The 16,175-nt window shown below is 46.0% G+C and overlaps 1 protein-coding gene across 6 annotated transcripts in view; it reads right to left on the bottom strand.

Annotated features, from left to right (window-relative positions):
• NFIA (nuclear factor I A) overlaps positions 1-3,774 on the bottom strand; it is a 406,685-nt gene extending 402,911 nt beyond the window's left edge. For 3 of the 6 annotated variants that reach the window (XM_053576702.1, XM_053576703.1, XM_053576704.1), the window contains exon 1: positions 2,893-3,774. In XM_053576702.1, coding sequence (XP_053432677.1) covers positions 2,893-2,919 — 27 coding nt within the window. In that variant the 5' untranslated portion in view covers positions 2,920-3,774. The remainder of the gene's footprint in view (positions 1-2,892) is intronic. The other 3 variants (XM_053576699.1, XM_053576701.1, XM_053576700.1) reach the window with 1 other exon arrangement.
• Positions 3,775-16,175: the final 12,401 nt, after the last annotated feature.

Raw genomic sequence — 16,175 nt, 5'->3', positions numbered from 1 at the left:
TAGGGTTTTTCTATTTTTCTCAATTCGTGATTAAAAATATTCCAAAATATCAAAACTAAAGAATAGGATTAGCTTGTAAGAAATGTCCATGACAGAATAACTGAGGAGCTAAAAAAAAAAAAAAAAAAGATAGCAAACCTTCATAAATCATGTTCCTGAACCTATCACCATAAGCTATGTAATATTTCAAAATATTCAAGGGAAAACAAAGATTATTTTACATATGTACTTGGTGAGAAAATTATAGGCCAACAACAAAATTAAACCTGAAAACCTACTTCCAAAGTGGTATTACTTTGAATCAGCATCTTAAAACACTGATCTGTTTGAAAGTAAGCCAAGTTTAAGAACCCCTGAATGCTAATATTTCTAGAAACTACTTCTTTTAAATGTTTACCTATAACATTCTGCTAGGATCTCATCAGATGGCCAGTACCTGATTTGGTTGATAGGCTCATCCTGGATTAAAACAAGATGTCTAGCCTTTTCTTGGTAAAGTTTTTTAAAATTGCATACAAGTTAAATGGAGTTTATTCTTTCATGTAGAAGACTTTTTTATCGCTGTTCTTACCAGATCTTTTCTTTAATGAGCAATAAACTACCTAAGTTTTTCTTTCTAAAACTGGCTCTAAAGCATTATAAATATTTCAGTAAGTTAAATAAATTGTAAATCAATTTTTAAAAGAAGAACCCATAAAATATATGGGCCCTCATTCACTATTCATTGTACATTTTGTTCACAAACTGTTACACTAAATAAGCGTTTCTCTTTGTGGTGTTTTCAGAAGAAGGCCTGGTGAATGCATTCATCAACACTGCCAAATATGAAGGAGGGGGGAAAGGGGGGGAACCCCCAAAATGCTCTTAATGTGGTAATAGCTTTTGAACCAAGAGAAGCCAACTTTATTGAATACCTGACTATGCCCTGGGCCTCCATGGATACACAGGTATCCTCACGTATGTACAGTCCCAAAATATACATTTATCTTTTCAGAGCACACTTGAGAAAACCCCAATATATCTGTTAGGGCCCTTTCCCGCTACTGCAGCAAAATGGTATTATCTACAAGTCCTACATGTTGCAAACTTCTGCCAGCTAGAACTTCAGCCTCTGAATCTCAGCATTTTCACTGTATTCCGTAATTCATTCAGATTATCTTACACTTTGCATCTTATCCATATGCAATTGTGAATCTTGCCAGAAGTGGTTGGAAAAGTTTCATTCCTTACTTCCACAAGTTACTAAAAATAAGGAACTTTGGAAGTTTGTTAGGGAAAAAAAAAAAAACTTTTACAATAACAAAAAGCAACTGCTATCCATTATTACTGTTAGGCCTAAATCCCAAACAGACCATTTCAACATAAAAGATGCATTTAAGAGTCTTCTGAGATGAAGTCGCTGGTATTATGACTGTTAGATATTGCAGTAAGAAGGGCTGTCATGTGAGAAATAAATCCAGAATCTGGACAGCAGAGAGACGACGACCGATAGTTTTTAGCCTCCCGGAAAGTATTCCGGTTAAACCGTTATCTCCTGCTAAACGAAAGCACGAAGTGGCAGCCTTTTTGTTGAGGCAGTGGTGAATAAACATTTTATTTGAAGCCTACATCGTCACGAAGGTGGTTCACGGTCAGATCGCGACGTACCAAAGCAAAATGCTGGTTCACACTTTTTGCCAAAAAAAAAAAAAAAAAAAATTCCGCAAAATCACTTCGACTTCATGCCTTTTAGTCAAAGAAAATAAATAATGCATTCAAAAGAGGCCAGATTTGGAGTGGCGAAGGAGCAATATTCTGCCTGGGGGTGGTGCTGACAAGGGATGGACCGGGAAGGCACCGACAGGAGGGGCACAGGGTGCGGGAGCCCCACTCTCCGCCGAGTTGTGTCGGCGGAAAAGTTGCCCCAGTCCTGCGCGCAGAGCGGCCCGAGTCGCGCGGTGGCGGCGGCGGTGGCGGTGGCGGCGGCGGGGGGAGCCGCGTCCGGCCTGGGCCGCCGCTCGGGCGCGCGGCCGGGAGCCCCTCTCGGCCCGGAGCTCCCCGGCCGCGGCCTCCGCCGCTCGCCGCCCTGCGCAGCGGGGGCTCGTCCCGGCCCCGAAACTTTCACTCGGGGAGAGCGAGCGAGGGGGCCGGCGGCGGGCGGCGAGGACGCAGGCTCCACCCGGCCGGCGCGGGGGCACGCGCGTCCCCGCAGCCCGCTCCGCCGGTCTCGCCGCCGCCTGCCTCCGTCCCAGGGGCGCTCTCCGGGCCGGGGCCGGGACGGGGGCTCGCGTCCCTCCCGCGACCGGACCCCGAAGGCTGACAAACAATAAACAAAAGTAAGAGTTGGGGGAGCGGCGAGGGGCTGCGGCGGCGCGGGCTCCGGGGAGCGGGCCGTGGGCGCAGGCACCAGGTCTCCCCGCACCCGGGGGCTGCAGGCGGCCCGAGCGTGCGGGGCGCGCTGGGGGCTCCCCGCCCCGGGCGCCGCAGGACGACAGGAACCCTGCACTCCGGGGCAGAAACGCTGAGTCCAGATTTCAGCGTGTCATGGGCTGCAACCCCGCCGAAACACGTGCGGGGCGGCCCCGAACACCGCCGTTCCGCAGTCCGTCGCCCAGATATTAATTAACGCATTAATAAGAGGGCGCCATTAGCCATGTGCCCACACAAATGGCCGTGCAAGAGAAATGCACCCGCATGGAAACAAAGTTACTTTCTTAAAGCTGTATTTCTCCCCCCACCCCCTTTGCGGGCACACGCGCGCACACACACACACAGAACACGAGCAGACCCGGGCACACACCGAGACACATGCCCCGGGCCCCACCGGCACGACGGTGCCCGGAGCCCCCTGCCCGGCCCAGACCTGCCCCCGCCACCCGGGCCCCCAGCCCCCGCATCCGAACAGCTGCTTACCTGGGTGAGACAGAGCGGAGAATACATAACTGCCGGGCGCCGGGGTGTGCGTGTGCGTCTGGGTGTGCGGTGTGGAGGTGTGCGTGAGTGTGGGTGAGAGAGGAGAAAGAGGGAGAAAGGGAGAGAGAGAGAGAAGAGGGGGAGAAAAAAAAAATCAAGCCTGCTTCTTGCGTTCACATTTCCAACTCGGCTCAACTGCAGCCAGCCAGCGCTACTGCCGCTCCATGCGCTGAACTTTAACCCCGCCTAGAGTTTCCCTACACTCCACTATACATGTCTCCGGCACGCGGGCGTTAAAGGCATAGCGCACCGTTTCCCGCTCCCGCGCCGCCCGGCCGGGTGCCCGCGAGCTGCCCGCGCGCCCGCCGCCTGCGCCTCCGCGCTGCACCGCACGGCTCGGCCGCCGCCCGCCGCGGGGGGGCGCTGGGGGAGGGGGCGGCTGCGGCGCCGCGCGGCCCGCCGGGTCCCGAGTCTCCGCGGCCGCTCGCGCCCTCGCCGGCTCCTCGCCCGCTCGCTCTCCCGCTGCTCCCCGGCCCCCGCCCCCTCCGCGCTCGGCGCAGTGCTGGGTAGCGCAGTGAGGAGCAGTCACAGCCTGTACTCCGGGCGGCTATAGGCTGCCACAGGATGTGCTTAAGCAAACAAAACTACTTTTCCTCGTCCCCATCCCCCCACCCCCGCCGCAGACCTGCGCGGACCTCGGCGGAGGACTCGGGCAACTCTGCCAGGTTGCCCCGGACCCCCGGGCCGCTGGGTGGGCACGCAGGGAACCCAGGAGGCGGCCGAGCGGCACATTTGCATGTATGCAAATTTTGAAAAATCAGACCTCCTAGGTAACTTTTTTTTCCCCCTCTGAAATGCGGTAAGGCTCAAAGCATTGTGATCTCTCCAGCGAAGCTTTCTGTGGGAATAGATCCGTCGGCAGAGGTAATTATGCACACAATCCTGCAAACTTTGTGCAGCTTCGGTCCTATGGTATTCAGGAGCGGGGGTGGTGGGGAATCATTGCACACAGAAGATTCACCCGGATTGGGGGTGGGGGGAGCTGGAGAAAGGAAGGCGGAGATTAATGAGCGTTCTCCCTCCCGGGACTGTTCAACTCGTGCGTTTGAACACGGACGCCATGCAAAAAGTTCTATCACGTTCGGAAACAACAGTAGTTTAGCGGTGACATCTTTTTCTTTTTAGGAGAAAAAAAAGTGAAAGGGATGTCCCCTTAGGGAAGGGAGATATTCTGACCCACACACGTGTGCCCAGAACTGGACATAGGCTATCATTAGCGTCCCTGTGTCTGAGACACCTCGGGAAGGGCGCCTTTTAAGAATCCCTCCCCCAGGTAATACTTCTTAAAATGGAAAAGAGCTTCCTGCAATTATTTTGGGTTTGCTAAAGTATTGTTTTGGCAGAAAAGGGGGGTGGTTTTTAGGGTTTGGCAAGTTGCCAATAAGCCTGCTTTTCCAGTTTTTTTTTTAACCTCATATTTTCCTCTCTAGGCTCTCTTCTCTCCTGGGAGGAAAAAAAAAAAAGTGTACCTACCTCCTCCAAACCCTATCCCATATTTTTCTATCTCCTCCCCCCCCAGCCCTTCTTGTTAGTTTGCAGCCTGCTGCATTTGACACCCTTCTCAAAATTCCAAAAGGAAAGAGAAGGGTATCACGTTGAAAGGTACTGGCACACGGACAAGGGGATTTGCTCCTTGGTCGAGGTGACATAGCTAGAGAGTCTGGAAGAGGAAATTCCTGCAGGAATGCCCACTCCCGTCTCAGGGATGTGTGAAGGCCACTCTCGTGTAGACCTTTTTTTTTTTTGTCCCTAACCAAGGGGCAGAAAATATTCTACTGGAGAAAGAGTAAAATAAACCCTCTGAAATGATTCTGCATCTATGTACAGTTGTTTTAAGCCTGGACTCCAGTTACTTTCTTGCTAAAATAATTCCTGAATGCGGGAGAAACCATTCTCTCCTCCCTTACACACACACACCCGCTACCTTTCGCCTTGTGCATATCCTTGGAAATAGTTTAGATTATTTATTAAGAGGTGAGGGGAAATAATAATTTCCATCCTTAATAAGAAGGACTATTTTTCCAAACTAAACAACTGCTTTTCCTTAAATTCTCTTGTACTTCGGAAGGGGAGAAATGCCCTAAAACTAACCCTAGTGGAAAAGACAACATCCCTGGCTCAGGAGAACCTTTGCTGGGATCTATAACTTCAACGCGCTCCAAGTTTCCTCGATAGAAGTTTCTGGCTGACGGTCCCAACATGTCACTGAGGCACAGTGAGAAGATAATGGTTCGGAGTGTGTACTCTTGGGAAGCTCCCTTCCAGAGCAGATTAAAATCTTTCTTTTGGTGTATTAAAAGAAACACTTCACCTCTGCCTCTTTGCAAAATAGCAAAGGTTCTTACTTTTGTTGAGACTCAAGGGGAAAAAAAGAGAGTTTTGTTTTTAAGGACTGGCACATCGTCGTCCTTTTTAAAAAGGGGGGGGAAGTAATTAAATGTTGATATTTCTACTTTTAAAACTTCTTTTGTTGCAGCAATGGATGTGCCTGCGATTTCCAGCTTTCTGCGGTTAGCAATATTATCTTAAGTAACTTTTGGCGCCCTTCGTAAGACTTTTGGATATGGGACGATTGTTTGCGCCCTCTAGGCAAGGGCTAGATCCAAGTTCAGCACCAAAGCCCTTCACATCCGCTCCTGCTTTCTCTCCGATCTCCGCCAGCTCCTGCTCCCTCCCCCGCAGGGGGGAGGAGGGCGGAGGAAACAGTACAAAGCACAGTTCCAGCTACAGCCTTTGGACACAAGGCTGAGAAAAATACAGTAGAAGAGTTACAGTTACAGAAAGGCTTCTGGTAACTTTCTCTCCAACAAGCATAAATTTAAACACACACACAAAGAAACAGATGTTGTTCAAAGGGCAGACTGGGGGTGAAACATTTCCAACTCTCTCCCCTTTTCCCAAGTTGCAAAAGTAAATCCTGTCTAGAGTTGACAAAGTTACTAAGACCCTGGAGAGACAGCAGGGAAGGAGGGGGGTGGGGGAGAAAGAAGGAACAGTAAAGACAGCAGTGTAGGAAACACAGGTGAAGTACAAAAACTAGCTTACTGCAATCACATAAATGACCCATTTTTAGGAAGGATAAACCCCTTATTGGAAATAACTGCTTCAGTCATTTATTTGGCAAGTGGTAGGAGGCTGTCTTCAAATGGGATTGTCTCTGCGCAAAGGAGGCTCCTGTCATGCTCTCTGCTATCCATATTCTTTCTGGCACAGGGCCCAGCCTTGCATTTACTGTGTTTTATTTGCAGAAACGTTACCTTGCCAGCTTTAGTGAAATCCTCTTAGATATATAAATTACGTCAATAAGGTTTCACTTATATGTACATCTCGGATAGCTCTCGTTTGGAGGTTACTTCATAGGGAGATCTTATTAATATGATTTACATTTTAATGCCCAGAGCAGTGAACATAGGACTGGGATTCTTAAGTGACACCACCACAAACTCTGCACTTCTTACGAAGACTAACTTTATTAACTAGAATTTTTTTCAACATTTTTCTTCTCCAGTTTTTGACCTGGTGGTCACTTGTGTGCAGATTTTTCTTATGTGCATATCATCTTAAATTGAATCGTGTTGCTGAAGTGAATATCCAAGTGAATTTCCAAACCAGATTAGACTGGAAGGCCTAAAGCCTTGAGAAATAGCTCAATGGGAATTTAATCCAAAGAAGGGAAAGAGCCCATATTATTTTCTACTCACTTCCCAACAGAATTAGGTGTCTACACTGCTCAGAGAGGAGGAGATGGATATATTTTAGTCAGAGGCTGCCAATTACTGTCTCCAAGACAAGCTACTGCAGTTGGTTTCCACTGGATTAGTATCAAGGACTTGTCCAAGAGGCCAGACTCCAGCTAACAGTTAACAAGTCAGCAATCTTCCACACTCCTCTCCATGGGGGTTGTTGTGGTAACAAGAAGGGATGTGAACTCCGCCAGTCTTATCCCACTTCCTACTGACCATAACACTTAAACAGCAGAATTCCCCCTCCTCCTTTCCAACATATAAAACAGCTGTCCGTCCACCTGTGAAACATTCTCCCTCCCTTGAAACTGCTGTTTAGAGTTCAAGAGGAGAGAGGCTCACTCATTCCTTCAAAGTACTTGAAATGCCAAAGCTGCGAAGATAATCAAAGTGAGAAGTTCAGTAATGCTGAGTATGCAATATGTTACTTCCCAAAGCTCACTGCAGTCCCACAATTGAGGCAAGATGTAAGCTACATAGCTCTTAAAGAAGCTGAACTTCACCTTCCACAATAGTTACCAACTTCTCTGAGTTTAAAAATAATAACTAACCCAAAGTTAATAACTCAAGCAAAGTTATTCTCTTGCAGAATTTGTCTGACTTTTTCCAAAGGGCAAGGGAAAAGGGCATACAATTTATGCAAAAATCCTCCGATCAGCTTTTATTTTTTTTTTCCGTAAACTCAAAAACCCTTTCCTAGTGTGCTTGCTAAATCCGGAAGAGCTTGTAGCTTTGACAGCTCGAGCTGCACCTTCCCCTTCAGAGCCGCAGAGAACTTCAGTTCTCCTCTGCCCCGCCCCCTCTGGCTACTGAGAACCATTGCACACCCAAACCTTCTCCTGATTGGGTAGAGCTTTTGTCAATCTCCTATGTTCTCCCATTGATTAGAGGATCAAATCGTCAATTATTTTCCCGGTCCAGACATTTCTGTTCGGGTTAGGTTGACTGTTGAGGGCAGACGTCTTTTACAGAACAGAGCACGTACAGGATTTCCCCCCACCCCTTTCTGGAACAGAGCAAGCGCTAGGAGGAGGAAAAAAAAAAAATATGTCAAGCTCAGCAATTTTTTTCAAATCCCCGGAAAAAAAAAAAAGGAAACCCGGTCTCTGATGCATATAGCAAAAACACCATCCACAAAGCTACATCTTTAAAACAGAACCATCACAATAGACATTTACCCAGCAATCACTGAAGTGCATAGGCGAGCTAGAGAAATTTTACAGTGTTAGCCATTAAACAAAATCATTCTACCATTGTTTATAAAACGCGTATCATATAAACGCAAAATAGAAAGTTGAAGATGTAACCACGTACCATTGCAACGTAAAAAGAGTACGTGAGAAACTTTAGAATGCTCAGACGAATTGCTTCATTGGCTGTCTCTTTTTGTTTGCATTTTTAAAATATCTAAATAAACTTGGAACCGTTGAAAACCCGGAAGAGATTTTTTTTTAAGCTGTTGGCCAATTGCAGGCTTCTTGGAGATTTTTTTTTTTTTTTACTCCAAATCAGAAGGCTTTTGCAATTGCAATTCTCTCTCTCTCTCTCTCTCTCTCTTCTCAGAGTCTCTCTTGGATGGTACGAGACTTTGCAGAAGTTGCAATCCATTCTGCAGCCCCTCGCTGTTCTCCCACAGTCCTGCCATCCTATCCCAATCCCCTTGTTTATTTCCTCTATTGCTGCAATTTGCATAGTAACCACGCTCTAGGCGGCCGCTGCAGTCTGCGGAGCGGGCCTGGAGGGGGGCAGGGGAAAGGCCTTGCGCCCTTCCCGCTCCTGGCGTCTCCCTCCCCGCCAGGCGTCTCCTCCCCCACGGCGCGTGGCCAATAGGAGCCCCTCGATTCGGCGCTAGCTCCGGTCGGGACAGCGTCCTAAAGGCAAGCCCCTGTGTGACTAGGCCCGGCTCTCCGGATCGCGTTCTTGGCACAGTGCGAGTTCCCCCGCTTCGCCGCCGGTACTGGGCAGATGTGAGGCTCTTAAGTGCCTTTGCCTGCGGTTGTACGGGTTTTGCATGTTTTAATCAAGCCTGCACACCTGCTTTCTTGGTTCCTTTTTCCAGAGCCTCTCGTGAGTTATTAGGCTAGTTCAGGATGGTTCGTGAGAGCTGTAACCTTTATTTGCACTAGTGTAGACCAAGAGTTAAAGATCCTCTTTGGTGCATTAAATCAAGAGTGCAAAGTGTCACGGGCAACTTGCAGTGAAATAAAGCTTCTCTTCTAGGTTCCAAAAGAAAAAGACAGTGGCTCTATTCTCTGCAGACGACTGAACATAAAATTGTGGGCTTCCTCAAGAAAAAAAGCGGATCCTGTAAAGCAGGAGATACAGTGAAATTCTAATTTAATTGCCAAGCGTCTAATTTGTCAATATCCTTGCAGAACCTAGACTCTGCAAGTTTCAACCCTTCCCCTTCTGTCCCCCCAAGAGAAGAGCTGTTAAGAGTTTTGACATTTAAAAGGGTGGTTTTAAAAGATAATTATTAGAATATTAAGTCCTTCATCTCATGGACTCATCTTGTTTCATCAAGCCAGACTCTTTAAGACCATGTAATCTGGATATTTCAATGTCAACGTTTCTTGTGTTTGTTTTAAACAACACAATAGCCATTGGTGCAGAGCTGGGCAAGACAACTCTGAAGGGAGGGACTATCTCTTTAAATAGAAATCTTTTTTCTATTTAACCAGGCTTTTGCTCTTTATTGTTGTCCTTTCTAAAAAATGCGTTTGCTTTGCATCGCGTAGGTAACTTAGGACATTTTTCTGAATAACTGAGTTACAGGAAAATTTGCACTTATCTCACTTGAAAAAATTATGCACTAAGAAGTCAAGAGGAACAGGAAACAAACTGGCCGTTGTCTGATTCTCTTAACTGTCCTTGTTGAAGGTACTTAATTAATTAATAACAGGACCTTGTGCGGTTAAATTGGAGGTTAAAGAAACCTCATATTTTATTTTGAATCACATTTCTGGCTTCCGTCTTGCCCTCTTCAACTAGCCAGCTAATGCAGCCTTACTGGGAGGTGTCCTTGGCACTAGACAGGCTGTGCCATTCTGGTCTCCACCCCACACTCCCCAGGTAGATTCAGATTTGTTCTTCTGCTGTAGAAAGCCTGCAGTATTTAATCCCAGCACCCTCCACTGAGCATCCATTCTCACTTGTCATACCACTTCACCAAGGACATGGAATGTAGTGGCTTAAGTGAAAAAAAAATAATCACAATATATTCTTTTAAGTAATCAAAAACAATCTAGGCCTACTCAGGCCTAGTTCAGCTGGTACTAGGCTGAGTGACTGTGAGAGGATTGTGGAAGCCCTGTAAAATAGGACATCAACCTATTGGGCGGTGCTTGTGGCTCAAAGCAGTAGGGCACTGACCCTATATACCGGAGGTGGCGGGTTCAAGCCTGGCCCCAGCCAAAAACTGCAAAAAAAACAGCCTGTTGTAAAAAAGGAAGGCTGTTTTGTCAAGAGCCGAGAACCTTTGAAAAGCATGAGAGGTATTAGCTTGTATTACATTTTTGTGTAGCTGTTGTGTAGCCATATTCTTGTCAGTAGGTGGTGAGTTTTGTGGGCATTGTCTGTAGTTCATTAACTTGGTTTAATGTGGTAGATTGGCATCATTTCCAAAGTGACCTTTCATATCTCCACCTAGTCAATAAGAACATAGCATTGGCTTTGGCGTTCAACTTAGGTTTTTTTTTTTAATTTTTTTGTAAAGACAGAGTCTCACTTTTTCACCCTCGGCAGAGTACTGTGGCATCACACAGCTCACAGCAACCTCCAACTCCTGGGCTTAAGAGATTCTCTTGCCTCAGCCTCCCCAGTAGCTGGGACTACAGGTGCCCGCCACAACACATGGCTATTTTTTGTTGCAGTTTGGCCAGGGCCGCGTTTGAACCTGCCACCCTCGGTATATGGGGCCAGTGCCCTACCCACTGAGCCACAGGTGCTGCCTTCAACTTAGGTTTTTTTGGTTTTTTTTGTAGAGACAGAGTCTCACTGTACCGCCCTCGGGTAGAGTGCCATGACATCACACGGCTCACAGCAACCTCTAACTCTTGGGCTTATGCGATTCTCTTGCCTCAGCCTCCCAAGCAGCTGGGACTACAGGCGCCCGCCACAACACCCGGCTATTTTTTTGTTGCAGTTTGGCCAGGGCTGGGCTTGAACCCACCACCCTTGGCATATGGGGCCGGCGCCCTACTCACTGAGCCACAGGCGCCGCCCTCAACTTAGGTTTTAATGTTGCTTCTACCATATGACTCCAGGCTAATCATTTAACTGCTGTAGGTTTAGATATCTCACCTGAGAAATGGGAGATATTCAGATAACATGTATAAATTACTTAGCACATCATGCGTACTCAACATATAGCACTTGTAATAACAATACTATTCCCGTTTAACATGTACCACGTTCTAGACACGTTGAGTGTGCTAAGAGGTGGAGACACAAAGAAGAATCAGATGTTATTCCTGCCTCCAAGAAGCTTTCAGTCCTATGGGAGGGACACCACCCAAAGCTAAATAATACATGTGATGTAATGTGGAAAGTGCTACGTCCCACTTAGGTCTATAGAAAGGGCAGGAGTGGGAGAATGATTCATTTTGCTTGGTGCATAGAAAGAGAGAGTCACAAAGCCTAAAAAGGAAAAAAATGACATTTGTGTTGGACCAGAAGTACTCATTTGTCAGGTGAACAAGGGAGAGAGACAGGCATTTCTCTCCAGGAAAACACAGTGATGTCGATGTATGCAATGGGCCAAAGAATGGAGATGTATTTGATCCTAGCTAGTTGCTTAGCTAGGATTAGCTTGTACAGGGCGGTGCCTGTGACTCAGTGGGTAGAGCGCCGGCCCCATACACTGAGGGTGGCAGGTTCAAACCCGGCCCCACTGAACTGCAACAACAACAAAAAAATAGCCCGGCATTGTGGTGGGCACCTGTAGTCCCAGCTACTGGGAGGCTGAGGCAAGAGAATCGCCTAAGCCCAGGAGTTGGAGGTTGCTGTGAGCTGTGACGCCACAGCACTCTACCGAGGGTGATAAAGTGAGACTCTGTCTCTACCAAAAAAAAAAAAAAAGATTAGCTTGTACAGTCATTGGTCCTTTAACAACAGGGGCACATTCTGAGAAATGCATTTTTAGGTGATTTCATCATTGTGTGAACATCATACAATGTACTTGTGCAAACCTGAATAGGACAGCCTACAGCTCAACCAGGCTGTGTGGTACGGCCTAACCTATGAACCTGTACAGTGCGTTACTGTACTAAATACTATGGGCAATTGTAATACAAGGGTAAGTATTTGTGTATCTAAACATAGAAAAAGTACAATAAAAATATAGCATTATAATCTTATGGGACCACTATCCTATACATGGTCTGTCTGTGGCCAAACTATGGTTATGTGGTACATAACTAACTAACTATGGTAACTAGAGGTGAAATGTAGAAGGCAGGGCTAAGGCAAGATAGTGGAGAGCCTTGGGAGCTGTTTGAATTGTTACTTGAAGGATTGGGAATACATCAAAGGTATTTAACCAAAAGATATACAAAGTAAGATTTGCAAATTAGAAAGACTATTTTAGCAATGGAGGCAAACAGATTGGTTAGAAAGAGGTGAGAGAAGATGAAGTCCTGAGCTGTAGCCCTGGCGGGAAGGAAGGGGAAGAAAGAAAGGCGGGGGGAGAAAAATAGATGGCGGAAGAGCAGTGAGGAAGACAGGGGATCCACTGTTGACACTAGTCTCCAGGGACTTGGATCAACAGGGGCAATTCATAGCCAGGCATTGTGGCCGGCACCTGTAGTCCAGCTACTCGGGAGGCCGAAGCCAGCCAAGAGCTGGAGATGGCTGTGAGCTGTGACACTATAGCACTCTACTGAGGGCGACAAAATGAGGCTTTGTCTCTAAAACCAAAACAAAACAAAACAAAAACAACAACAATAACAACAACAACAACAAAAAAAAAAACCAGGGGCAATTCAGGAGTGAAATTTCCCAGACTGCCCAAAGATCAAATACCCAAAAGATGTTTAATAAAATCTATTCGTTGAAAGAGGCTCTGCTTATCCACATATTATCACTTCTATATCCTGAAGTCTACTAATTTTAAATAATGTTAAAATAATACCAGTAACAATAGCTTACATGGATAGGATGTTTATACTGTATTGATTCTTCCCATCCCTGTGAATCTGCATTCCAGTGACCTCAGCTCCGTGAGGCCACTGAAAACCAGGGAAACAGAGAGTAGGGTGACCTTGAGTTGTTAATCCCAATTAGGGCCTCATGTTCCCATGTACGTTGGCTTTATGGCTTGGAAATAGTAGGCTCTTCCTGGAATTCTGATTTTTTGACTCAAATAAAAGCTTAATCTCTAGCAAGACATTGATATGAGATCTAGAACATCAGAGTCTTACAGAATTAGAAACATAAACTAAAACTATAATATTTTTCTAATAATCAACTTAAGTTTAGATCTGTGAATTTAGTTGAATGTTGAGATATATTTCCCGTTTCATTTTCACATTTTCCTGCTTTGCTTGTATACATCCTAGATCATCCAAAACACTTCTATTTTTAATTTTTATTTACTTATAAACCTTTTTTGGGAGACAAAGTCTCATTCTGTCACCCTGGGTAGAGTGTCATGGTGTTGAAGCTCACAGCAACCTCAAACTCTAGGGCTTAAGCGATCCTCTTGCCTCAGTCTCCCAAGTAGGTGGGACTACAGGTGCTTACCACAACACCCTACTAGGCTAGTTTTTCTTTCTTTCTTTTTTTTTTGAAACAGAGTCTCACTTATTAACCCTCGGTAGAGTGCCGTGATGTCACAGCTCACAGCAACCTCCAAATCCTTGGGCTTAGGCAATTCTCTTGACTCAGCCTCCTGAGTAGCTGGGACTACAGGTGCCCACCACAACGCCCGGCTATTTTTTTGTTGCAGTTCGGCCGGGGCTGGGTTTGAACCCACCACCCTCAGTATATGGGGCCAGCGCCCTACTCACTGAGCCACAGGTGCCACTCTTCTTTCTTTTTCTTTTTTTTTTTTTTTGAGACAGAGTCTCATTATATTGCCCTCCATAGAGTGCCACAGAAACCTCCAACTCCTGGGCTTAAGCAATTCTCTTGCTTCAGCCTCCCACGTAGCTGGGAATATAGGCACTGGCCACAACACCCAGCTGTTTTTTCTTTTTCTTTTTTTTTTTGTAGTTGTCATTGTTGTTTACCAGGTTCAGGCTCAGTTTGAACCTGCCAGCCCCAGTGTATGTGGCCGGTGCCCTAACCACTGAGCTATAGGCACCAAACCTAGTTTTTCTGTTTTTATTAGAGACAGGGTCTCACTCTTGCTCAAGCTGGTCTCAAACTCCTGAGTTCAAACAGTCCACACACCTCTGCCTCCAAGAGTGCTGGGATTACAGGCATGAGCCACCACGCCTGGTCCCAAAGCACTTTTTAAACTAAGTAATTAATACAGGCATTCAAAGGACTAGCATTGCAATATAAATGGTAAACACCTAGCAAAATTAATGCAGGAATCGATGAGGTTTCCAGATGAGAAAGTTGTCTTTCCTACCCAAATATGTTTTCTCTTTACTCCTGGATACACAGATGGACACTTCCAAGTTGAGAGTAAATATTTCCTATCCTTCCTTGCAGCTAGATATGACATAAGATTAAATTCTTCTTAATGGCACTTGAGCAGAATTGCAGTGTGCAACTTCCATAACACTTGTTTAAGAGAAATTTGTCCTTGGCCTTGTGGTGCTTTCCAAAGGCTGCAATGAGGGAGTGTTATAGAACCACTTCAACTGCAAAGACTAGGACAGTCAACCTTAGGAGTCACAACAACAAGACGGAAGGAACCTGGGTTCCCAAATGACTCCTGGAGCAGAGCTTTTCTCCAGCTTAGATCATATTTAAACTACTGTGTTTTGGGATTGCTGATATACCAACGTAGCCTTTACTATAATAATCACTCCTATAAAACCATGTCATGGTACCCTTAGATGATATTCTCTCTGAAATACTATTGCCTTTCCCCAACGTGGTACATAATACATTTGATTTTATTATTAGCCACCTTTTTCAGTTGCCCCCCCCACTCTCTCTCTGCTGTCCCCTCCTCCCAGCCACAATAAATGACTTGCTTGTCTCTCTCTCTCTTTTTTTTTTTTTAGAGACAGAGTTTTACTTTGTCGCCCTCGGTAGAGTGCTGTGGCATCACAGCTCACAGCAACCTCCAGCTCTTGGGCTTAGGTGATTCTCTTGCCTCAGCCTCCCAAGTATCTGGGACTACAGGTGCCCACTACGATGCCTGTCTATTTTTTGTTGTTGCAGTTTGGCCAGGGAGAGTTTGAACCCCCACCCTTGGTATATGGGGCCAGCGCCCTACTCACTGAGCCGCAGGCACCATCCCTTGCTCTTCTTTTTTCATTACTTCCTGAATACACCACACATATTCATCCCTCTTTTTACTTATTTGTATGATTCTTTCTGCCAAGAAAGTACTGAAATTTTCTCTCTGTTCCACTCATTTCCCCACCACCACCACCAAGAAGCAGCTTAATGCTACTTCCCAACTCCCCTCTGCAGAATTGACCAGTCCTTCCCCTGTGCTTTCTAACAACTTAACTTCACTTAATCTGTCTCTTTTCACATTGTATATTAGTCATTTATCTGTGTTGTTTACTCAATGATGAATTCTTTCAATGCACAGTTATTTTACTCATCCTTCTATGCATCCAAGCACAGTGCCATAGTAGATTTTCAATCAATGTTTGGTGAATTAATGAGTGAATACATAGACAAATGCTTCCCTTTCAAGCCTTGCACTCTGATAGAAAACAAGGTCAGGAGCATAACAAATGCAAGACAGGATGTTATCGCAGGGGGCAGAATTGTAAGTATGACTAGCAGGACATTGAATTTGCCTTTCCCAGGTGTTCCCAAGTTATCACCTTGGGAACCACTGGGTGGTTCAGGCATTCTCCTGCCCATCACACAAATGAGTGAACTAAGGCTCAGGAAACTGTAGGGATCTAGTCACTCCAGGTCATTCACTTAATGAGTGTTAAATACAATACACAGTTTCTTTTGAATTCCTTCCTAAAGCTCTAGTTAGAGTGTCTGGCTTAGGAAAGAGGTTAGACTTCAAACTTTTCTTCTCTTTTTTTTTTTTTTTTTTGAGACAGAGTCTTATTATGTCACCCTGGGTAGAGTGCCAGGGTGTCACAGTTGACAGCAACCTCCAACTCTTGGGCTTAAGCGATTCTCTTGCCTCAGCCTCCCAAGTAGCTGGGACTACAGGCGCCCACTACAATCCCCAGCTAATTTTTTGTTGCAGTTGTCATTGTTTAGCAGGCCCAGGCCTGATTCGAACTCGCCAGCCTGGGTGAATGTGGCCGGTGCCCTAACCACTGACCTACAGGCGCTGAGCCTTCTTTTTTGAGACTGAGTCTCACCCTGTTGCCCTGAGTA

Source organism: Nycticebus coucang, chromosome 22 (genome assembly GCF_027406575.1).
Source record: "Nycticebus coucang isolate mNycCou1 chromosome 22, mNycCou1.pri, whole genome shotgun sequence".
In the NCBI taxonomy this organism is placed as follows: domain Eukaryota; kingdom Metazoa; phylum Chordata; class Mammalia; order Primates; family Lorisidae; genus Nycticebus; species Nycticebus coucang.
This window is presented reverse-complemented; position numbering and strand designations above follow the sequence as displayed.